Below are 25,280 nucleotides of genomic sequence, written 5' to 3' on the forward strand. Positions count from 1 at the left end.
TTTGCACATGAGGAGCTGAATATGATCCTTTGGTTACTATTGTACATAGCATTTGTACTGCGTAGCATAAAACATACAAAATGTAAAATGTAAAATGCAGTTATGTATAACCTGAGCACTTTAGGATCAATGTATATTTTTTGAAGACATCTGTAACCTGAACATTCCAGGATCAACAGTTCTGTTAGAGTAAATGTACATGTATAATCAACTAACCTATGCTCTGGGTTGAAATGGAGCCTAATCTTCACATCCGCAGCTACACAGTGCTATGCAAGCAAGACCAAAGCTGTAGCATTTGCACCTTCCACGGCATTCAAATTTGCATCCACACTTGGTCAGTTGTTGGCAACTCTCTGCAACAGGGGGGAGATCAGTCCACAAGATCTGCCACAGATCACCTATCTTGATCCATCCCCAATCCCCAGTAATGATCCTGTTTCACAGTAAAAAGTTCTTATTTACCTATCGGTTTAGCTAATTTGTTCTCATATGATATCAGCTGTGTTTGCTCTCATCAGAGTTTCCTGTTTGTAGTACATAAAGGAAAAACCCGTACTGCACACCTTTTCCCTTTTGTGTCACAAAAGAGAAAAGCCCGTACTGCACACCTTTTCTCTTTTGTGACACACCCAGCAGAGCTTGCCTAACCTGTCTGGAATGCGGCACTAGTCTTGCCTGGAGGAGACGGGAAAGACAGGGCTCTTATTTTGCTTTAACTTTGACATATGCTCCAAATTGTGTTTTAGAATATAGTCCAAGGAACCCAGGTAAGATCTTAATTTGAGACTTGATCTTTGACAGCCACTTCATAACAAAACTGATCGTCTCTCTAGGCTTTCAGCCGCTCTGTTTAGCTCTATTCCCTCAGACGGGCCCGATTATGTTTTAGTGATTACACCTATTCTGTATGAACAGGGGCATTTAATGTGTGTGTGAGTGGGTGTTTACCTTATATCAACTTCTGCTGTTTTAAACTCAGAAAACATTGGATTTGATTCATGTTTTGCTGCAAGCTCATATCTAATTTATAGATGGAAATGCCACACATATGTAAGAATTGGTTGCCTATATCCAGATATTATGAACACATATGTAATGGATGTAATATGTATGGAATGGAATGGAATATATGTCAAGTCTTTCAGATGTAGTCACTAAGGTTAGTCCGATACATTGGGCTGATATTGGCCTTTTAATAAAATATATTAGGCAGTCAGTGCCATCCACCTCTAATATGATGGACATGATGAAGTTTGATTACATATTTATTGTATAATTGAGTAGGTATTAATACCATTAATAATATCCTGGGTTTCAATGAGTTTTAGTGTCCCATGATGGTATAAATGCTGTTTCAGAGGCTGACAAGAATAAAATTCTATTCTAATTCTGGAAACACTGAGTACTTGTCATTTTTTTAGGCATGAAAATGGTCAAATTTAAAGATGAAAGTATTTTTTGACTCCTTGTGTGCAGCCCGGTGTTACAGATGCCACAGAGAAAGGCAGCCGGGGCCACCAGGCGCAGGCGCTGGTGGCACCTGAGGCAGCGCTGGAGGATGCTGGGGGTGTTCGAGATCAACCCCCAGCACGAGTTCTACCACCTGACGGCGGTGATGAAAGACGGCATACGCGCCGCCGTCCAGACCGGCGAGGACCAGCCGGTGAGGACGCCGCTAACGATAAAACATAACATAAAACATGCATTATATCTTCTGTAGACATTAATTCACTCACACGTGCTTTTTGACTTCAAGGATACACTCACGGCTGAACATTTCAAAGCGCAGGAGACTCAAGTCCATGAGGCGAGTGGCCATTTCCCTCTGACAGCAGCATTTTCTATTATTTTGTAAGAAGTCAAACGTTTGGGGACACCACTTTTTTCTTTATTTTTCATATTTTTCACATTTTTGAATAATAGTAAAGACATCAAAACTATGAAATAACACAAATGGAATTATGCAGCGACCAAAAAAGTGTTAAACAAATCAAAACTATCTTCTATTTTAGATTCTTTAAAGTAGCCGCCCTTTGCCTTGATGGAAAGGCAAAGGCTTTGGAAAGAAATTCATACATAGGATCAACTTCACTATTTATATTTGTCTAAGAAACACATTTCAAGCATTCAAGCATAAGCCTTTAGATCAAAATGGCTTTAAGAGAATGAGGAACATAGTACATTCAATCAGGTGTATCCAAACTTTTGATGGGCAGTGTCTGTTTTTAATGCTATGTCTTGGTTCCTGGATCAAATGTTTTCATCTGTGTTAGTTTGAACCTCCTTGGAGAAACAGATGGGTAGGATGGAGTTTCACGCTGATTGTGTCAAACCCCACCCATTTGGCGCTCCAAGCAGGTTAAAACAAACAGTAAGAATTATATGAGACTACTGTTTGATCCCCTGCCTTCCAGGGCTTCGAGATGCAGACGTTTGCGGGGCCGGTGTTCGCCAGTCTGAGGCGTTCACTGGACATCTCAGAGGAGGAATATCAGAACTCGCTCTGCTCGGACGGCTGCTACCTCCAGTTTGTCAGCAACTCCAAGAGCAAGGCAGACTTCTTTGTCACGTGAGCATAATGAGACACTCATACACACACACGCACACTTACTATGCTTAGGAGGACCTTCTTACTATGCTTAGGAGGACCTTCCCTAAACCAGACCCTAACTCTAAACTAAACCTAATCCTAACTCTGTTCTTAAAGCAATATTTCACTTAGTTTGAACATGGGGAAAATCCATCGGGGAAAATCTTTTTCACCTATTGTACAGTTCCCCAGAGGCTACATTGTCATGTTACAATATAGTCTGTGCTACACTGACTTTTAGGAATATTATATGTACATATATCTTTTTTAAATGTTATTCTGCTGATCCTTTAATTCCTTTTGATCTTTTATGTTTTTGTACTTTGTCTTATCTACGTGTCCAAATGTGCTCTTTGATGGATTCAGTGTTTTTATGTAAAATTCTGCACTCTTTCAGTATACTTTACTGGAAGCATGAATTAATAAAGTCAGAGTCAATATTAACGACATGGAGTGGGAGCGTATCTATGTTCCCAGGGTCCTATGTTCCCAAGGTTCTATGTTCCCAGGGTCCTATGTTCCCAGGGTCCTATGTTCCCCAGTTCAATATTCTATTAACACACATTAACCCTGCTATTGTGTTCGGGTCAAATTTGACCCGTTTCAAGATAAAATATTTCATAAATATTATCAAGTTTATTTTATTGGAACAAGGCTTCAAAACAGCTATATAAACACAACAAACCCATTGGTTATCATTTTATTTGATTTTGAAGGTCTCTAACCCTAACCCTAACTCTAACCCTAACCCTACTAACCCTAACCCTAGAACTGGGGAACATAGGACCCTGGGAACATAGGACCCTTCGTCATGTTCCCATTATGTGCCATATAAATCTGGGGAACATAGGTCCCTGGGAACGTAGGACCCTGGGAACATAGGAATGACTCCCATGGGGGAAAGGAAGCGTAAATTTGGCGACTGGTTTAGAGTCATGCAATATTGAGAGCCGGTATCGGTGTCTTTGTGTGCTGTGGGGGCAAAGAATGAAGAGAGCCTCGACACAGTAAGATGCCAATCTGCCTCAACATGTGGCGCCTTGCACTGGCATGGCCAATGCTGTCATACTAGAAGGTGGTGAAGAAGCCAGCAGCTACGGGAGCGAGTGGTGTTTCATTACACTAGACTCTGACAATGGCTGCTCCAAAGCTGATGGTCTAAACCTCAAGGATAACAAGGAGAGAAGTATAAGACTACACACACCAATTGTCTCAATTCTGTGTTCCTGGTTGTAGGAATGACAAGAGGTTCTTCCTGAAGACCCAGAGTAAGCGAGAGGTCAAGTTCCTCCTGTCCAATCTGCAGGTGTATATGGACCACTTGGAGAAGTACCCCCATTCGCTGATGGTGAGGTTCCTAGGTAAGACAGTAGCTCCAGTTGAATCTGCATCTCCCCTCTCGGAGTCATTCCTATGTTCCCAGGGTCCTATGTACCCAGGGTCCTATGTTCCCATGGTCCTATGTTCCCCAGATTTATATGGCACATAATGGGAACATGACAAAGGGTCCTATGTTCCCAGGGTCCTATGTTCCCCAGTTCTAGGGTTAGGGTTAGGGTTAGGGTTAGAGACCTTCAAAATCAAATAAAATGATAACCATTGGTTTTGTTGTGTTTATATAGCTGTTTTGAAGCCTTGTTCCAATAAAAAAAAACTGGATAATATTTATGAAATATTTTAACTCGAAACGGGTCAAATTTGACCCGAACACAATAGGAGGGTTAATGTGTGTTAACAGAATATTGAACTGGGGAACTTAGGACCCTGGGAACATAGATACGCTTCCCCTCTCTCTCCATAGATAAGAATGGCGATGACGCGGCATAAAGGCCACGCCTGTTAAGTGCGGTACAAGTGCGAAACCCTATTCAGATTCTATGGGCAAAACAGTAAATCAACATTTTCTGTGGTTGCTTTTTCTGTGTTCTAATCATTTCTGTGAAATGTCTATGGTGTAAATAATTTGTCGTTGCCTTTTCACGGCTGTCAAACAACAGCAAGTTCATTAAACTGTGTTTTTTTTGTGAAGTCTCAAAATGCGAACATGACTCCTCTCTTGAATGGAAGTTTGCACAGAAATTTGCTAGCATTTTGTGACTTCGAGAAAATAAACATTTTAATGATAATGCATTTCTTTGATAACCGTGAAAAGGTAACGACAAATTATTTACACCGGATACATTTCACATAAATTATCAGAACACAGAAAAAGCAACCACACAAAATGTAGATTTTTTGTTTTGCCCATAGAAATAGTCTCGTTTCAGGTCCTGCCGTTTCCCGCCTGTTGCTGGTTCCCCATTGCTGAGCTCGTTGCGCAGCTGTGTCTAATCATCTCGTCAGCCTCTGCCTGCTTAAGCTAGCTCTTCCTCGCTCTACCTCGCCAGTTTGTTCATGTTGTCTTTGCATTCAGACCTAGCCTGATATTCAGACTGAATGGCCATTTCGTTACCACTCCATTATTCAGATAATAGACCTTTTTCACAAACATGGCTGCCGTTCTTCCGCAGGGTATAGCTCGGTTCTCACCATTGACAGCAATATTAAAAAGCCAACATTCTGTCGCCCATAACTCTGTCTGTGATGACTTATTTTGTGTTTCAACATAATGTATAGCACAATACAGGTGTTGTCACTGACATATCTTTCTGCTTCTGTTGTGAGACGACTGCACCACTATAAAAAAGTGATTTGATCGAGGGTCACAAAATGCTAATAGCACAGAAATTAGCGTTAGCCTTGGTTATAGGGCTGCAACTAACGATTATTTTCATTGTCGATTAATCTGTCAATTATTTTCTCAATTAATCGATTAGTTGTTTGGTCTATAAAATGTCAGAAAATAGTAAAAAATGTCGATCAGTGTTTCCCAAAGCCCAAGATGACGTCCTCAAATGTCTTGTTTTGTCCACAACCCAAAGATATTCAGTTTACTGTCATAGAGGAGTAAAGAAACCAGAAAATATTCACATTTAAGAAGCTGGAATCAGATAATTTTGACTTATTTTTCTTAAAAAATTATTCGATTATCAAAATAGTTGGCGATTAGTTTAATAGTTGACAATTAATCGATTAATCTTTGCAGCTGTACTTGGTTAGCCAGTTAGCATTTTGTGACCCTCGATCACAGTTACTTGCGCAGTCGTCTAACAACAGAAACAGAAAGATATGTCAGTGACAACACCTGTATTGTGTTATACACTCTGTTGAAACACAAAGTAAGTGATCACAGACAGTTATGGGCGACAGAAAGTTGGCTTTTTAACATTGCTGACATATTTGTCAAAAGGGCCTATCGCTCGGCAAAATCTGAAGTGTGGGCAGGACAAGATTCAGGAGTCTGGAACCAGGCTAGTTCAGACCGTTTCTCTGCTCTTGTTACCAGCCTGTTTGCCTACATTTTCTACCTGTTGCTTAGTTTTGCTGCCTGCTGTATAGTTCCTAGTTTTGACCTGCCAAGTTGTCTTGCCTGCTTGCCTTGCTTTGCTGTATCGCCTCATTCACCTTCCAGCAAAACTCTATATCTGCCTCTGTGTGTGTGTGTGTGTGTGTCACAGTTTGTCCGTCACAATTTAGTAAGATGCACATCTTCCTTTCCACATTCCAGGTGTCCACAGGATTGTTATCCCAAATCAAATAAAGGTATTTTGATCAACATATTAACAAATCCACTTAATTATATCCAGTCCATCCATACAGTACTTCCCATGCCATGTTCTCTCTCTGTTTTCCAGAAGTACTTCATTGTGATGCAGAGTGTGTTTTACCCCGATGAGAGGATCAATATTAGGTATTTACAGTTTATTTTCCAGTGTGGTTGTAGTCTTGTATAGACTTTTATTGTAGATTATGGGTGTATGACTTTTTTCTTCACCTAGATATGACATTAAAGGCTGTGAGGTGGGTCGATGGACTAACCCTGCCACAGAGGGGAGCCAGATTATAAAAGTGCTGAAGGATAATAACTTTGAAGGACAGCACATTGCACTGGGTAAGAGTAAAGGCATAGTTTCTTTTCTCTCTTGATGCTGTTGAGGTTTTTTTCCTGGTATCTGTTTCAGCTGCAAAAGAAAGCAAAGTCAAGCGGAACTGAAAATGAACGGAACTGAAATGCTTGTGTTCTTAGATCAACAGAAGTCCTGGTTTGTAGACCAGGTGAAAATTGACGCTGCCTTCCTCCGTGGGCTCAATGTGCTCGACTACAGTCTCCTGCTGGCCAACCAACCTCTGCACCAAGATGAGCTGGACGGGAAACATTCTTTTGCAAATCTCATTGTTCGCACCACAATGTAGGTTTCATGTAAACATGGTGGGGGTATAAAGCCAGTTGTTGTATTATATGTTTGTTGTTCATCTAGTTGTCTGTCAGAGAGATTCTTCTTCTCATACTGCTTCAACAGGGCCTTCTGGAAATGAATGCACTGTTATGGCAGTGGCACACTGGGCAATCTCGGAACCCATCGTCTATCAGTCTGATGATGATTACTGTAGACTCTGGGGGTGATGGTCAATACTCTGGTGTATCCAGCAGACATCCGGGCCAAGACTTCCTCTTCCGTGCGCCGGTTATTGTTTACAGTCCGATTAGCAACTTGAGACAGTAGTATTGTGCACTTCCTCCTTCCTGGGAGTGTCTTGAAACTCCAAATGGTGGGGAGTTTTTGTTCTAAAACAGAGAACGGCCTGGAAAGTGAGTTTTGAAAGCCAGAAATCTCAGCAGCTGGCCAAGTAATCGTTGAGTCATTGGTAGTGAGCAACAATCCTGTCAACCCTGTGTGGATATATTATGGTCATTTTTTGCTATGGGACAGTTAAAGGATATGTTCAGCAATTTTGGACTTATATATAATTTGTCTCTTACATACCTGTAGTACTTGGACCCACAGAGAATATTGTCTCTAGAGTATTTCACCTTTTTAGGAACATAGGAACATTGCTGCCATCCCAAATGTATCCTCACTCTTATGTCTCCTTTCTTTCTCAAATCTTTTTTTTGATTTTGCACCAGTGTTTTAGACAACAAACAGTGACATATCCAAGATGTATGAGTGAACTGGTTTCTGATTTGACAGACAAGACATATAATCAATATGCAAGATATATAAACAATAACAAGAACATAAACCAACCCTCAGTTCTATCAACTCCTACCCAACCTTCACATACTCATTAATCCTTGCCACCCAAATTCCCAAATTCCTCCCACTGGCTATGGGACACTCTTATGTCTCCTGACTCTGTTCTTCGAATTCTCTTTTGTCTTTCCTACAGGTCCATGGACCTAGATGACAGTCCCACAGAGCCAGACCCCCCGTCCGTTCCATTACTGGAGGAAAACCCAAGCCAGGTGGTACCAGACACTACAGACTGCGGGTCAGATCCACCAGAGGTCACTGGTGATGGGATTCCCCTCCAGGAGATAACTTCCCACGCAAAAGAAACCACCGCCGAATCCGAACTGCAGGAGTTCCACACCCATCACCGTAGGCTGCTGCCTAATTTCAAGAACGCGGTTCATGTCATAGACGGGCCAGACCGCCGCTACTTTGTGGGCATTATAGACATTTTCACGGTCTACGGTTGGAAGAAAAGACTGGAGAATCTGTGGAAAAGGCTTCGCTTCCCCGGCAGGGCCTTCTCCACCGTCAGCCCCCCCAACTACTCACACAGATTCTGCCAGTGGGTAGACAAGCACACTCAGTGACAAAATGCAGAAACCAAACTCATTTACATAGTAGTTATAAGTGTCTAGCCTGTCTGTGTCTGTATGCTGATGACTGTATGCTATACCCAGTGGTGGAAGAAGTACTGAGATCTTTTACTTAAGTAAAAGTAGCAATACAACAATGTAAAGATACTCCATTACAAGTAAAAGTCCTGCATTCAAAAGTACGTAAAAGTACATAAGTATTGGCAGCAAAATGTACTTAGAGTATCAAAGTAAACGTACTCATTATGCAAACTGTCCCCATTTAGAGAGTTATATTTTTCATAAATTATTGGAATATTAATACTGATTTATTGACATACATGTACATGTAAGTAGCATTTTAAAGTTGTCAACGTGAAGCTAATCTTAACAATTTAGCTATACTTTTGGGTAGTCTAATCTATAACAATGCTATTTTATAGTTATTTTATAAAGATGATCAAATGTTTTAAATATAAAATATTGATCTGAAAAGTAACTAGTAACTATAGCTGTGAAATAAATGTAAAGGAGTAAAAAGTACAATATTTCCCTCTAAAATGTAGTCGAGTATAAGTACAAAGTAGCATAAAATGGAAATACTCAAGTAAAGTACAAGTACCTCAAAATTGTACTTAAGTACAGTACTTGAGTAAATGGCCTTAATTACTTTCCACCACTGGCTATACCATGGAGCCTGCCATGCAATTTTACATGTTTATTTTCATGGTTACATATGGAATTCTGTTAATGACATGAATTGAAGATATTTACTTTTGGCATGAGTTACTAGACTATACTACTCCCAAAATAAAGGCAATTTTTTACACACTAATCTGCAAGTCAAGAAAAAGTTTCACATTTTCATACTATGATCCTTTTCTTTTTGACATGACAAATTCACACAAATTGGTTGTGACTGGCCAACGTCGGTGAAACAGAAAATAACATTTTAGCCATACAACAAAATTAATAAGATGTATTAATGAGTGTGAAAATGTGGCTGCTATTTCAAAGCAACTGTAGATAAAGTGGATATTTTAAAGTGGATTTTCTAATCCCTTTTTTTTTGCAATCCAGGATCAGGCTGATCACTTTTTCAAAAAATTATCAGATAGGATGATTCTGATACAGAAACCACAAGATCAAGATTACAGAATTCAGATTTGCAGTTTTAAACTAGACCTGTATCCTGCCATGTTGAACAAATAATGCTACAACATGAAAGATATAACGCAAATTTCCACACTGCTGCCTTCTAAAGCTAAAAGGATTGAATTTTATCATAATGTCTGTGTCATCCAGTGTATGTAGATGAGTTTTCCTTAGGCCCTGGCAGCCAGAGGGCCCCCAAGGACCGAAATATCAGCAATATATAGGCATATTATTTAATAATTTCAAATGAAATTCTGAAAAATACCCATCTTATTGTAAAAGTTATTTAGATCCTGAGTCATGACCACCCCCTGCTCAGGCTATAGTGGACTATTCCACTGTTCCACTGGACTTCTAGCAGGATACATTTCTTTGAGCTACCACACACTAAATCGCCTGTTGTTACAAATACAAAATGAAAGGAAAATTAAGCACACTTACACAAACAAATAAAAGAGAGGGGGAATAAAAAATGTATCTACTACTACTAAATTCAGTGGATCCTTTTGGAAAGATGACTCCACACTTTTGAGTGGTCATGGCTTCCAGCATTGGAACAGTATGAACAGTCTGCTGAGCGCATAGCAAGGACAGCGGGCACCATCTATTGGAGAGACTGAGGACAGGCACAGGCCATAAAGTCAACCAGGATTTACTGACTCTACAAGTGAACCACTGGACAGAAGTGTTGACATGCCTTTTAACTGACTGTAATCTTGCTTTTCACATTTTGTGGTATAGGCTGTACACGTTAATTCATTCTGTGTTTTCAGTGTAAATCTTGTCATGGAACACCAGCCTGCACGCATACTTTGCTCAGCCCAAATTAAAGTTAATGTGTCATAATGATCAGAGGTAGATTTATTGATGTGGGGGCCCCAGGCTAAGGTAAGTATGGGGCCCCTCCTTCAATCCAACCTCACCCTTTTCTATTCATCCTTATGACACATTACCTTCAAGTTGGGGCGGGTTTGAGCATGAGGTTTCGATGACTGTTTACCAAAATAATGCATCTAGTATGTTAATGTAGATGACTATTGTTAATATAAATTGCCATTTATTGAATTTGCAGTGATATATCATCATGCCCAAAATACTCACCGGCACCACTTGTATAGTTCAGCCCAGTGGTTCTCAACATGGGGTCCGGGGGACCACCAGGGGTCCTTCAGGGGGTTCCAGGGGGTCCCCAGCAAATTGATGAATTGTTAAAGTTTACCATTATTTCATCTACAAGAAGTGAACACAACTAGAGAATGTAGAAGAATGACTGTTTTGATCATAGTTTCTCTGTTATCTCTCTACCTACAATACAGATAGTCATGGAATTCTGGATAAAATCATATCTAACAGTAAAAATATTCTCAGATTTGGGTTTGAGAGACAAAATCTCATCAAATGGGGGTCAGTGGCTCTAAGGTGGACTAAATTAGGGGTCCTTGATATGAAAAAGGTTGAGAATCAGTTTAGTCCACCCCAGTGTCTGTCGGTGTTTCCCGCTGAGGAAGTGATTCTAACATCAGGAACAGAAAATCACAGAGTAGCAAGAGGCCTCGAGTAATGAATCTATTTGCGATACAATTGGCTGGAAAGCCTCAGTGCTTCAGAAAGCCTCACTTCGCCATCACTAGTGTATACTAGTGACACCTGCTGGTACAAATAATTCAGAGCAGCCAAATCATTGTAATATACATATAATATACAGCAGTGATTCTCAACCTTTTTCATATCAAGGACCCTAATTTAGTCCACATTAGGGCCACGGACCCCCATTTGATGAGATTTTGTCTCTTGAACTCAAATCTGAGAATATTTTTATCATTAGATATGATTTTATCCAGAATTCCATGACTATCTGTATTGTAGGTAGAGAGATAACAGAGAAACTATGATCAAAACAGTCATTCTTCTACATTCTCTAATTGTGTTAACTTCTTGTAAATGAAATAATGCTGAAGTTTAACAATTCATCAATTGGCTGGGGACCCCCTGGAACTCCATTAAGGACCCCTGGTGGTCCCCGGACCCCACGTTGAGAACTACTCAATACAGTATATATGGAATATATACACACAATATACTCATGACCTATAGGTACAATTATATTTATGCAACGTTTGTTAATTATTTCCTACTAAAATATCTTATGCAATAAAATATATCATACTGTATTATTCAACAAGTTTGAAAATGGGTAAATAAAACATATATTTATGTCTGAGTGACTATGATGACTAAAAATGCAGGAAAACAGGAAGATTGAAATAAAGAGGGACAACATTTGTGCGGCGTTCAGTTGGACAGTAAAAGTGCTTCTGTAATACAATTGACAAGCCCCGAACTCAAAACAAACCGATCACGTGGTTCTGGCGGTTCTACAGGAAGCTAGGCCTTTCTGTTTGTCATCGATCACGTGCCTCTGAAAATGAACCCTCTGTTCGAGCCGAGCCCCTCAGCGGAAACTGCCCAGCGCGTACTCGACAGACGCTTCGTTCGGGGCTTCGATATCAAACGTAACATCACTAGACATTAGTAGCTGAGACGGATTTAGCGTTAGCAGACACAAACATAATGGACTTCAACATGAAGAAATTAGCCTCCGACGCTGGCGTGTTTTTCACACGGGCTGTCCAGGTAATGACAGAGCGCGAGCCATTATAGCTATGCTGAGTAACGTTACTTTTTTATTTTTTTCATTTTGACAGCCAGCTGAGCCGGTACTACAGAAGACGGTAGCTGACGTTGCAGTAGTTTAGCTACTATGTTAGCAACGCTAGCCTGTTAGTTAGCAAGCACCTATAATAATTTGTGTTATTCATTTACAGGTAATAGTTTGGGTTTATACTGTTATTATAGATATATATCTGATAGGTAGTCCATTGAATTCGTTGCCACCGTTAACATTGGCAACGTTGTTAACCATAAGCATCATGAGACTGGTTTCACAAGGAGGTTTACGTTGTTTTTTTTTAATTAGCGCAAGCTAGCACACCACTCGGTTAGCTACATGTAAATTAACCTAATAACTCAGTTAAGAAACGCAAATTTATTGACCTAAATGTTTTCTGTATATTTACTTGAATCGAGTTCCTGCTTCATTGGTTAATAAAGTTGAGAGCAACAGGAAAGAGGAGAGGGAAAGAGAATGGCAGGTGACAGCAGGGTCGTGAACCGGACTCGCTCTCGCGACGTTAACGTTACAATGACACTTCTTTGGCCTTTCATCTTTCAGGTTTTCCGACTTAGCAAAGAAGCAGAGGTTGTGTTCCAGTTGTAAGCTAGCAGAGAGTGTATGACGGTCTGTCTGCTCTGCTTCAGTTCACAGAGGAGAAACTGGGCCAGGCGGAGAAGACCGAGTTGGACGCTCGCTTTGAGAACCTGCTGAGCCGAGCAGACTGCACCAAAAATTGGACAGAGAAAATATTCAGACAAACAGAGGTGCTGCTGCAGCCTAACCCAAGTAAGACCTCAACAAAGGCTGTTACTGAAATAAACAAAGGTGGAAAGAGTGCCAAGAGATCCTACTTAAGCAGAAGTAGTTACTAAGCTGAATTTTTTACTTAAGCAGAAGTAAAATGACTGGTGTAAACATCTACTTAAGTGAAAGTAAAAACTAGCTAGTTCATAATGTACAGTAAAAGTGAAAGTTACTGAGTTAATTAAAAACAAACGGGTATTTCCCATGTAATACAAAAACAATGAGAGTACAGAGTTCAAACTAGGTTATTCCAATTGGTGGGGAGGCTTAACAAAATAAATGCATCATAATACAGCATGGATCATCAGTTTCTGATGAAAATATAACATTTGCACTCGGTAATGGATGCAGTTTGAAATATAGTGCAGTGCAACACCTCAGTCTAAACATACTTAATTATTAACATGAGAATCACTGAGTTAAAAAAATAAGCAACAATGAGCTGAAATAAGCAACAGGCACTATGACTATAGCCAGACAATACGCACAGTACAGTGTCCAGACACAATGTAAGACACATTTGCCATTAGCTGCCATTCAATTAAGTCGATTACATTGTATCAAATGTAGTTTATTAAGGAGCATCAGTAGGTTTACAGTGATATGCAATGACATGTTGGAGGGTAGGGAGCTCTAACTTGTGACTTTTTGATTCTCCATGCTACAGTTGATCACACTGGTGAGTATTATGCCTCCCTCTTCTGGTGCCCTGCCGTGGAATCTTTTCATGCCTGTGGACTGATGGTAGCACAGGCAGTAGTTGATCAGATCAGCACCTGATCCTTAGATGTCAAGATCAAAGGTGGCCGTAACATATAATTTTACAGACTTTCAGTTGCTTTTATCCAAAGAGACTCTAATAAGAATACCGTCTTCTACCAGCTGAACATAACAAACTAGAAGGGCACTCGGAGAGCGCAGACCTCCGCCAAGGTTCGTGCTATTATTGCTTGTTTGTGAGTCGGATCCGGATCCGCTCCAAAATTTAATGGGGTCTTCCTTGGCCCATGCTACACCCTTCCACGAAGTTTCATGAAAATCGAGCCAGTAGTTATTCCGTAATCCTGCTAACAGACAAACAGACAAACAAACGGCACCGAAAACATAACCTCCTTGGCGGAGGTAATGAAGGGTTTAGTCACCATGAGTGCTGGTGGTGAGTCAGCAGGTGCTGTATATGGTAAACACATGTGCAGCACTGTCTTCATTATCTGTGGGAAAATATCTTTGAGACGTTTGCCTCCCGATGTTTTCGCCCTGTACACAGCTCCCACTCATCGTGTCTGACTGTTCCATTTGGTCACTCTTCAGTTTTTCTCATATCTTCCCTGACCAGTTCAATTGTTGATGCTAATTTCTCAAGCTGTATCTAGCAAAGTAATATGGCGTGACGTGATGTCTGTCTGTGTGTAAGTGGTGATCTTTACTGATTTTTAATGAGCATTTCTGTGCCTTTCCATGATAATAGCTGATTTCTGTCTTGACATACTCCGTTTTCCACAAGTACCACCTGCTACCAAGGTGGCCGATCACTGAATCCTTTCCAGATGGCTGCTTTTTTAACAGTAATTTTTTATTTTTATGTGGGCAAGTCTCCTGAATCAGTGAGGCCTATTGATGTTAGGAACCTTGTAGTTGTGGATAATAATAACCTTTATTTATAGAACGCTTAACAAAACAAAGGTACAAAGTCCTTTACAAGATAAATAAAAATGTGAGCAATAACAAGTATGTGAAAGATAATTGACAATGGAAAAAATAATATAATATTAAATGGCAAATGCACAGAAAAATTAAAACTGAAGACAGACCATAGTTAAAAGCCAGACTATAAAGTGTGTCCTTTTAAAGTGTTTTAAAGGAAGACACTGAGTTAGCCTGATCCTGTTGTGTCCCGACCCGCGTAGCCCTGATAGAGAAGCTCCATCAGCCTAGAGCACATTCTCACTATAATGCTTTTTATATTCCTAGTTCCTATTTTACATGAAAGTCAATTGGGAGTAGCTGCAAGGCAGACGGGAAGCAGCCACTTTGGAAAGGCACTGCAATTTTTTAGGCAGAGTGGAGCACTTTCTAAAGTTGAGAACAGTTCAACTTTTTATAGAAGACCACATGACCTGGATTGCTTTCTTGAGTGGACTAATCACAAGGAAGACGAGGCAGGGTTTCTCGCTATGTAGGCTGCTGACAGGTCATGACGATCAGAATAGAAATGGAGAAAGTAGCAGAAAGAAAGTTGGTAGTAGTCTGGGACACATTGGCTGTGTTATGGGAACTTCTTGTTATTAAAGTTTTTATTTATTTAAATATACACAAACAGACAGTATTATTACCTTTAGTTATAAAACATCCAAAGGTCCATGGTAAATGCACATATTTAGAACAACCAAAATATACATTTAGCAATTATAGCAATACAACCAGATCATCACCATGTCCCAGCAATGCTATGAGCGAAAAAGTGCTCCCATGACCTCTTAAAGTTCTCACCTTCATCATTGACTCTAGCTAACATGTGTTCATATGATACTATCTCTAACATTGATTCCATCCATTGTTAAGATCTGGAGAGGATGTACTTTTCCATAATCTGAGGATCATTTGGGCAGCCGTGACAACAACCTGTTATGGGAACTTCTTCCCGTAACACCTTGTCTGAAGGTTGGACATCAGTACTGCTTTCTGATAGTAACAGCTGGTTGTTATGGAGACAAAGTGCATTGCATGACCTTTTAAAACCAATTCTAAATTTAAAAAACAATCCTAAATTGCCATGAGAGCTAATGAAGTGCTGCTAGAAAGGGGGTAATAGGCTGTTTCTTTTTAGTTCCTGCCAGGTGTCTGGTTACAGCATTTTGGCTGCAGCATTTTTGCTAGTTGCAGTAATGGTTCACCCAAAAATGAAAATTCTGTCATTATGCACTCACCCCCATGCCAGTAGAAACACAGGTGTGTTAGTGCATATAACACACAGGGAAGTTGCCACCACAACTCCGTAGCAGCCTGCTCCAAAACAACTTAATCTGTGGGGACTGGTTCTTTAGGGTTCCAAAAAGAGCAAAAAATGACCATGAAATTACTCCAAACAGCTTGTGAAGCATAATCCAAGTCTTCGGTAGACAAACGATGGCACAGTGAGTGGAAGAGACCTATATTTACACCATTATTTAGTTTGTTTTCACGCGTGCACACACCCAGACCTCACGCGAAACCTTGAGGCCCTTAGTGGCAGTATTTTACATCTTTGTTGCAAAGACAACTTGCCACTTTCTCCCCCTTCTGCCGACTGCAGAGGCGACTTTGTCATATGAAATTGTCATATAATGTCAAATAATGCAAATTGAATAATGGAACTGGAATAAACGTCTCAGTAATAGAAGGGGGAGGGTGAGGAGAAAGTGGCAAGTCAATAGTCAGATTATTTCTTCTCCATTGCTAGCGTACGCCTCATCATTCTCCTCGCCGTTCATGGTTGCCTGACGCTGAGCTGAAGTCTGCGAGCTGCTCACGCTGTGGTGACACTTCCCTTTCCCTGTGTGGAGGAGCATGCTGGGCTGTAGGTGTTCGGGATGGGGGCGGAGGTGGGAAATTGCGCTCTGTCCATGGGTTAGCAGGCTCGGAGTGAGCTGTGTCGCACGTGGGGGGGGGGGGGCAGAAAAGATGGGTGCGATGGTGGAGCGTGGCGAGGGCGAAACGGCAGCATGAAACAGTGAAAGACATAAAACACACACCTCATGGTTGTCCCTATCAGCCATGTGCCTCCCTCACTGGGAGCACTGTTTACTTACTACGCGTCTGACATAGTCTGTCGACAAACAAGCTAGCAACTAGCTTAAAGGAATAGTTCACCCAAAAATGAAAATTCTGTCATCATGTACTCACCCTCATGCCAGTTGAAACACAGGTGAAGTTTGTCCATATAACACACAGGGAGGTTGCAGCACAACTCCATAGCAGCCTTCTCCAACACAACTGAAGTCAATGGGGACCAGTTCTTCAGAGTTCCAAAAAGACCTACAGTATATTTACACCATCATTTAGTGCAAATCTTAACTACAGCTGATTGATTTGCAACAAATCATGGTGTATAGGTCTTTCTATTCACAGTGTGATTGTTTGGCTGTTTTTGTTTTGGAACTCTAAAGAACAGGTCCCCATTGACTTCAGTTGTTTTGGAGAAGGCTGCTACCAAGTTGTGCTGGCAACCTCCCTGTGTGTTATATGGACTAACAAATTTCACCTGTGTTTCATTTAGCATGAGGGTGAGTAGATGATGACAGAATTTTCATTTTTGGGTGAACTATTCCTTTAAGTCACAAGGTTTTGACTAGTTGGTGGAATGGATAGCGAGCTTGTTGACTCAAACCAACACAACGAGGAAAGTCAAAGGAGAACTGAGTGGAAACCCGAGGAGATGCAGTTTTTGTTTGAACGAAGGCCGGGCTGTCCGTAGTGGAGCAGTTTAGACAAAAACAAGTACTCAGACAACAGAGTTAGGTTAGAAGGTGGTGAAGAGATATGTTAGCAGCAGGTTGAATAAAGCTCAACGTCATGCTGGCAGGTGAGGTGTATTATAGCTGCGGGGGGCGGGCTCATACGTGTCAGAGTCTGAGGACCAGTCACCTGCCATTTGGCTAAGATGTGACCTGGGTGGTGTTTACAATTTTATTAAATAAAATGTATTCAGCAGCGCTGCTGGAGACAACTTGTCTCCAGCAAGATAAAGCCAACCTTAAAAGAACTGATGAAATTGTTGAAATGATGATGATTATGGTGATATTGTAGACTCCTTGAGAAGGATGCAAGGATTACAAGCAAAATGAGGAATAATGTAATTTCACTATTTCATTTACTTTCCAGAGAGAATGTATCAATATTTTCTATAATTCAAAATTTTATTTTGAATTATAAAATTATCTACTAAATTATATTTGACAACAAACCGTGACCTATGGAGTGATGTTAGCTAATTTGTGGATCCCTCACATGAAAAAGTTTGGAAAGCTTACACCTTTTTAGATTTATAACTGAGAGAAGTGCTTTCTAAAAAGCATTTACATATTGCGCTATTCTACACGTCTATTCTGAATGTTGCTGCACAACTATGCTATAGATGTACAAACAATCAGCATAGACCATAATGGTTGAAAAGATGGTAATTTAGTCAACCCCCATGTTATTCAGTTGAGAAACAATTGTGACACGCAGAACTTCCCAGCTTCTGATTGGTCTACCGACTCAGCTGAGGTATCCACTGAAAGCTACAGGTTTTCTCGTCAAAAACTACAATAACAAGAATATTCTACACCGAACGGCGGACAAATAATCATACAAAACGTTGGAGGGCTGATTTCCTTACTAAGCGAAGGGTTTTAGTAAGTGTCCAAAAAAACATTGCTGGATTCCAAAGCCCCCGAATGGAATATAAATCAAAGTAAGGGCTTGCTGGAAAGCCACGGAAATTTGCTGCAGGACAACTTTTAAAGCAAGTCTCTAGATCTGATTTTCTACACCAGCTTATATGGTACTCTTTGGCAGAATTTTGTGTGCAACCTACCTCTTGGTTGTTGGACTTGGCAATTGGCGATTAATGCGCTCTTACCCAGTCTTAAACACAAAAGAGGAGGGACCAACAGGTGTCTGTCATAGTACATTGTCTGTGATTGGTGCATGATTCAACAGAATGGTAATGGTGCGAACATAAAAAATATCCATTCCTTATACCAGGTCACAACTTAAAATAATGGTTAATAAAGAAAAAATGTGGTTCAACAATAATTGATAACTAAGCATTTCCAAAAAAAATTGTGATAGTAGTTAAGTATGCTGTTTCTACTCAGAACTGTGTCAATCCTCAACACCACAATTAATAATAATAATCTGGGAAGTATTCACATCAAATTATAGTTTGTTCACAAAAAAACCCAAAATGTTTGGTGTCCTTATGGAAAACACTGCATATACTCAGGAAGTGAGTGTGTTTTTGTCATTTTGGTTGACGTGCCATTCATTTTATCTCCTACGTAACAGACATGTAGGCCATTACAGTCATGCAATTTGTGAGTCCCATGTGACATATTTAAATTTTAGTTACCATTGTTGTGTTTACAGATGCTGCACTTGGATAATGAGGCCTCCCATGATCTCATGGTAGATGTTAACCAAAGTTACTCTCGTGCTGCTCTGTTTGCCCTGCCATAAAACTAGCTCTCCTTGTCTTTCTCTGCAGGCGCTAGAATTGAGGAGTTCCTCTATGAAAAGCTGGACAGAAAGGCACCATGCAGAATTACCAATGGAGAACTGCTGGGCCAGTATATGCAGGATGCGGGAAAGGATTTTGACCCTGGAAGTCAATATGGTGAGTGTGTCAAAAATTTTGACCATAGACTGTAAAAAAAGACGTGAGTGTGACGTCACCCATAGGTTTCTGAAGGGCCTTTTTGAACTTTATATTTTGAGGGAGAAGTTGGGTTGTGGTCCCGTTGACTTGCATGGAGTCAGGTGGTTTGGAGTATTTTTGGAGCCAGCATCTAGTGGACATTAGAGGAATCGCCGCCTGCCGCCACTTCCTTATTTGCCTCAAAATTCACCCGTGGTTCTGGCCGCTTGGTTAAGGGGCAACCTTGGGCAAACATGAGGCTGCATTCAAGAGCATAGAAGCGTAAACACGGACACCGTAGCTTCTAAAATGCTTATGGTCAGAAAACCGTGGAGGTCATCGCTGTGTCCCTAATTGGTACTGAAAGTGCCTGAGCTTTATTGAATTGCCCTCCGTTCTCTCCCATCTTGTTCCCTGCCCTACAGGCTGGCTCATACATGTCAGGCCAATAAATCAGCTTCTCCCCCTCTGTGGCAAAACCAAAGATCAATATTGCTCCGTGTGAACGTGCTTGGCCGCACTCTGCTCTCTGAGGCTGCAGCAGTGGTCAGGGCATCTATATATCAGTGGAGTAAACCGTTAACTCAATCCAGAATTATACATTTTGGCAACCATAGTCATAGTATGTCATGTTTATACCCTCCTAGGGTTGCAAGCTATACTGGTACCATAAAGGTAACCGTGGTCCAAAATTTTGAAACTTTACTATACCAGCATTTTGCAAAATGAAATAGTTTCTGAATGCCATCCATCGGAAAATACGGCCTGTGCCTTTAAAGCTGCAATAAGCGATTTCCTGACCACTAGAGGGTGACAGAAACTGCAACACATTTGTAAAAGCACAGCACCTAAGGAAAAACCTGGTGAAGCACCGTTAGGGCTGGGCGATAATTCAATATTATCGTTCATCGTCTTTCAGTGGAAGTGGACGATATTTTGATATCGTGACACACATTTCTGCTGTCTGAATTGATGATGACAAGCAAATTCTACTTAAAAACTCTCATAATATGAGGTATGGTAGGAATATTATTTGAATATTTCTGTTTTGTTTGACATCACACCTAACATTACCATTCGGTAATGGTACAACATTAATTTGATTATTTAACGTGATTTTGCATACATCATGATATTGAGAAAAATCCTAATGATTATCATGATATTGATTTCAACCATATCGCCCAGCCCTAAGCACCGTGCATAAAGGCTAATAGCTAAGTTAAACATACCTACGGAGAAGTGTCGCTGAAGTGTAACCGATATCCAAACAGTGTGACTGAGTTTCATTTTGGTAAATAGGAAAGGCGAATCTACAGCGTGTCAATTAGTGGGGATGGCATGCTCATCTCTGCTGCAGCCCCACTTTGAGATTTAGGCTGATAAGACGGGTTTATTTTACTTAAAAATCTTGCTTAGTGTAACTTTAAATGTGGTTATGGTTTGGAAAATCTGCAGTCAGCGGCACAATCTCACTTCTCCAAGTACTAGCTGATGCAACCAAGCCCTGGTGAGACTACAATTGAATAAAAATATATCAAACTAGCATTATGGGGTAAATGATTTAGGGCCAAACATTCTTTTATGAAGAAACCAAAATGTCTACTTGTCGATGTTGAAACCCTTGCTTCTTCTGATACATCAGAGTACTGGTGTTGTGTTGCACATTGCATCAAATTGTTGGCAAAGTGCCTCATATCTTTTCAAGTGACATACACCAAACGGAGACATTGTTAGTTTTGTTTCCCCCGGTGTGGGGATTCCTTTGCCAAAGATGTAAATGTTTACGGAGGTCAAACCGTTTCAAAACGAGGAAAAAACAAATGTCACCCAGCTCACAAACACATGCAGATACTTCTCTGCAGAAATCAGCTCTATGGATGAGCCGAGCTGAGGGACAGAATTGGTGGATTCCTTGGATTCCTAACCCTAACCCACAGATAGATGTAGATTCACAAATATATTTAAATGCAAACTTCGCCAGTTCACGAATAAGTTTAAGAACTGTGAATATGGTTAAGCTATGCAAATGCACATATAATGCAATATTAAAATATACTTTAAATGCACATTTGTGTGAAAATATTAAAATGTTATTGTGTATGTAGAAAAAGTGATAATATTAATGTTTTGCTTTTGTTTTTCAAATGATGGCTACAGATACAAATCACTGTGTTTTAACTATATTTTAAGTATGTAGTGTGTGTGACATTTATTTCTACCTCCATTTAATCTCCATAATTGTTCCCCATAATCTATAGGCTGCAGCTCCCTCTTTTGGGCAGCTGAAATATTGCACTTTCTTCCATAATGTATTGCAATATAGCAATTCTTGCAGCATAAGGCATGCTGCTCATGGCACAATTCAAGTGTTATTCAGTTTGTGACCACCTAACAAACCACATGGGGAGACAGACTAGGGTAGAGAATATGTGGAATGATGTGCATTGCAAGCAGTTGCAACAGGAAGAGTCTTTGGATATAGTTGAAACCAAGGTTTCATTTGGCCACCACACCAAGTACCATGCTGAGTATGTCACTTTAAAGCCATTCTTCTTTTTCTAAAATACGGTAGTGAGGGGGGGGGGGGGGGGGGACTTAATAGGTTTTGTTACTCCAATCAAATAGTATCTTCATCCCGTCTACTTTATGAAAACAACATTTCAGTGTTGTAAAATATCTTTGTGCTGTTCCTGGTGTCTGAGTTTCACTGATACCTAGTATGAGAGCATTACCCTGGAATTGAGCAAATTTAGACTTCACATGATCAATTATGTAATGAGTAGATAAAGATAATTTCAGTATCATTGATACTGCTTCTCAGTTCTTGGTAACTGTACAGTAATGGATCAGTAATCACTTCCTAAGCATTTCTTGGGGAAAAACCACTTAGCTTCTCTGTTATAACCACTTTCAGTTAGCCCCACACACTTGAGGTGTAAAGAATGCTGCTGTTCTAGACATAGGGATATTCTCTCTTCACGTGGCTGTCCTGCCACTATAACTTGGCTGCAGGCCATCCATTATTCATGCAGTGTGGGTTACGGAAAGCCACTGGAGCTCAGAGTCTACTTTCAGGACAGCAGAGTTAGTGATGTTTGTGTCCCAGATGAATGAGCATCTCTCATTCACTCTCATTATTTATACAGGGACAAATCAATAGCTCCTCTCTTAGGTGATCTTATTAGATGTATTAATAGCAATGGATGAGAAGGATGCAACCATAAAGAAGGGGAAGGCAGGCAATCATATAAGGAAACTCCCTCCCTATTAAGACAAACGTTCAGGGATGCAAACAAGTAATCCTTTTCTAATTCTGAAAATAAAAAACGTAACTACTTAACATCTGTGTCTTTTATTGATTTGAGTATATTAAAAAGAATTTCCTATTTATTTAAGCATATAGCACAGGCCTTCGTCACATGGTTATATATTACGCTGTTGCATTTCTTTTTCAACTTTGGGTAGCTCTCTCTTTTTTCACCATACATGTGTTTGCATCCCCGAACGTTAAAATTCACAGATTCTGTCCCTTCTGCTGAAGCTGTCATAATCTTTTCCTGTATTCCTTCAATAAATATGATATCTTTGTCTTGTCGCCATGCATGGCCATTCAAATCTTTATACGGATCAGTGGCAGTCCTATTACCCAGCCACGATCTGTGTAAATCATATTGGACATCGACAACAATCTTCACATCCAGTCAGATCTAGAAATGAAAGCCTGAAAAAAAGTGTGGAATTTTGAAATGAAGAATGTGCAGGAACCTGATCTGATATGTTTCCTGTAGGGAGCACGCTGATCAAGGTGGGGGAATGCGAGAGAAGACTAGGAGGAGCGCAGAGGGAGTTCATCCAGACTTCAGCCATCAGCTTCCTCAGCCCACTCAGGAACTTTCTGGAAGGAGACTGGAGGACCATCTCAGTGAGTCTGAATCGCCGTTCTACTTACTGGCCAATGAAATTCTCTTTTACCTCGCTCACTTTGCTCACCCATCCGCAGAGGAAGGAAAAGCGGCGACGAGTTCATACCTGAGAAAACTGCCATTTGTTTTCCTTACTAACCAATACAAGACCAGGTCCAGTTGAGTTCAATGCAAGACCACATCCAAAGGGGGTCGATACCAGTGCAAATCGAGTCCTATTCAAGACCAAAACCAAAATAAATAGTCTACATGTCTTTTCAAAAGTAAATATATCTAATAATAGTTTCTAGTTCCTACAGGTGAACTTCCTTAAATTGTTTGTAGTGCTGTGGTAAAAATCAACTAGGGATACAGGCTAAAAATATACTCTGCACTGGTGAAGTGAGCCGATGCCAAGAGGTCCTCTACTGTAGGGTGTACTGTAGGCTTTTAAAATACCAAAATGTCAGCGATTTGGGAGCATTTTACCGTGAACGAAGAGAACAAATTTGCTGACTGCGAGGTTCGTGGTGCTGAATCTTAAATCGTTTAACATCGGCAACCTAAGTACTTGTATTGGTGCTCAGTATTGGCCGGGTTCTCAAAATATATTACTTGCACTTGTAAAAAACGGTATCCGTGCACCTCTAAAATAAACCAAACATCATTAAAGTTTACCATTTCTTATATTTTTAGATAGGCAGGGAAAAAGACGAGTCGACATCCAATAGTGGCCGAGATGAAGATAAATCAGAGTCAAAATAGGCACGAGACCGAGACAAATCCAAGACATCAGTATAGTGGTATGGAGACCAGACTTGTGTATTATAAGCCTAAGTAAAAACAGTCAATAGAGGAAGAGTGTTTTTAATTGGAAATGGAATTACTGTCATGTTTAATTCGGTGTACAAATCAAATTCCCTCTGGAGAAGTCGAACCTTTTCTCCTTGACCTGTGAACACAACCACCAGAGGGCAGCACGGTTGCTCTCCTCCCCTATGACGGTGTGTTTTTTCAGCTGTCTCTGGATCTGTTCGGCTGAAGCTTACCTTATAGTGAGCCGCTGTCTGTCATTGTCTTCTGGCTTCAGAAAGAACGGCGTCTGCTGGAGAATCGCCGCCTGGACCTGGACGCCTGTAAAACTCGTCTAAAGAAGGCCGAGGCGGCAGAGGCCAAGGCTGCGGTGAGTCCCCCCCGTGAACCCCCTCCCCTCCTCCACCCCACGCCACCCCCTAATACTCATTCTCATGTAATCACTCTCTAGCTGGCACCGGGATTAGCCCTTACTAACCGTCTCTGTATCTTAAATGTTCACAGTGCGAGGGAGAAGTGAGTATTAAAGAATTAAGACGCTCACGTTGGCTTATTTCTTTTTTCCTGTCTCACATGCTTTTCCCATTCGATTACCGATGCCCGAGAAAACCCAGAAAAAACATTGCATTCGACTGTCGAGCGACGCTAAAAGAAAAGCAAAGCAAGGGAAGGAGAGAAAAAACCTTGACCTTGACTCTTTAAAGACAAAGACCCGAACTTGCAGCATGGTAAACAGGATGATGCAAAATGAACACCAGCAACTAGCCAAATGCCGCTAAATCTTTGGCTGGGACTGGTGCGTTTGCCTATTCTACCAGCCACTTTTGCAGGTAGCCAACCATCATGAGCACTATTCACATGGGACCAGTAATATGTGACCTTCTGGAATTACCCCCCAATCTTGGTGTTTCATGAGACATGGGACATTGAAATCCTCTGAAATCATATATCCTTACACCAAGATTTCACAGTTTGTCACTTGCTGATTTAGCAAAGCAAAACTGAAAATGCACTCAGAACCAGGGCTGTGACGGTATTGACATTTTCTCACCGTGGGTGAAAAAGTAACAATAAGTAAGAATCAATGTTATATTTTGTATTTTTCACAGTGAAATGGTAAAGACTGAGAACAAGAGTTAGTAGAAGTAGTTTGAGGTCGAGAGAGGAGTAAGCGCTCACGAGAGGAAGGGGAAGGATGCCAAACCAGAGCGCCTCGTATAGCCTGGGACTCGTAGTTATGAATAAGTAATGAACAAGACTGGCAGAAA

The 25,280-nt window shown here is 40.7% G+C and overlaps 2 protein-coding genes across 7 annotated transcripts in view; both read left to right on the forward strand.

Annotated features, from left to right (window-relative positions):
* The first annotated feature begins 651 nt into the window (after positions 1–651).
* On the forward strand, positions 652–10,596 carry LOC139641080 (phosphatidylinositol 4-phosphate 5-kinase-like protein 1). 2 transcript variants are annotated; one of them, XM_071515322.1, is made up of 10 exons: positions 652–770; positions 1,480–1,666; positions 1,760–1,810; positions 2,418–2,572; positions 3,830–3,954; positions 6,201–6,235; positions 6,328–6,383; positions 6,472–6,584; positions 6,720–6,882; positions 7,865–10,596. In XM_071515322.1, exons 2-10 carry the CDS (start codon positions 1,493–1,495, stop codon positions 8,295–8,297), a joined length of 1,305 nt encoding a protein of 434 aa, XP_071371423.1. In that variant the 5' UTR covers positions 652–770; positions 1,480–1,492; the 3' UTR covers positions 8,298–10,596. The 2 variants fall into 2 exon arrangements, with proteins under 2 accessions (XP_071371423.1, XP_071371432.1); XM_071515331.1 differs by lacking the exon at positions 1,760–1,810.
* A 1,322-nt stretch (positions 10,597–11,918) lies between these two features.
* Positions 11,919–25,280, forward strand: part of LOC139641023 (endophilin-B2-like) — a 35,825-nt gene continuing 22,463 nt past the window's right edge. For 3 of the 5 annotated variants that reach the window (XM_071515236.1, XM_071515253.1, XM_071515262.1), the window contains exons 1-5: positions 11,919–12,071; positions 12,756–12,897; positions 19,145–19,273; positions 23,086–23,219; positions 24,290–24,382. In XM_071515236.1, the coding sequence (XP_071371337.1) occupies positions 12,009–12,071; positions 12,756–12,897; positions 19,145–19,273; positions 23,086–23,219; positions 24,290–24,382 (561 nt within the window). In that variant the 5' untranslated portion in view covers positions 11,919–12,008. Of the gene's footprint in view, positions 12,072–12,755; positions 12,898–19,144; positions 19,274–23,085; positions 23,220–24,289; positions 24,383–24,516; positions 24,529–25,280 lie in introns of all 5 variants that reach the window. The other 2 variants (XM_071515244.1, XM_071515271.1) reach the window with 2 other exon arrangements.

Source organism: Centroberyx affinis, unplaced genomic scaffold (genome assembly GCF_046629955.1).
Source record: "Centroberyx affinis isolate AG114_WGS23_722 - 3 ecotype Tasmania unplaced genomic scaffold, CSIRO-AGI_Caff_v1 ptg000027l_1, whole genome shotgun sequence".
Classification (NCBI taxonomy): Eukaryota; Metazoa; Chordata; class Actinopteri; order Beryciformes; family Berycidae; genus Centroberyx; species Centroberyx affinis.

Excerpts from the sequence above, each read along its gene's own strand:
- LOC139641080 (XM_071515322.1), top strand. The coding sequence starts at position 1,493 with ATGCCACAGAGAAAGGCAGCCGGGGCCACCAGGCGCAGGCGCTGGTGG. Across the intron at positions 3,955-6,200 it reads GCTGATGGTGAGGTTCCTAG|GTGTCCACAGGATTGTTATC; the intron begins GTAAGACAGTAG and ends TCCACATTCCAG. Across the intron at positions 6,883-7,864 it reads CTCATTGTTCGCACCACAAT|GTCCATGGACCTAGATGACA; the intron begins GTAGGTTTCATG and ends TCTTTCCTACAG.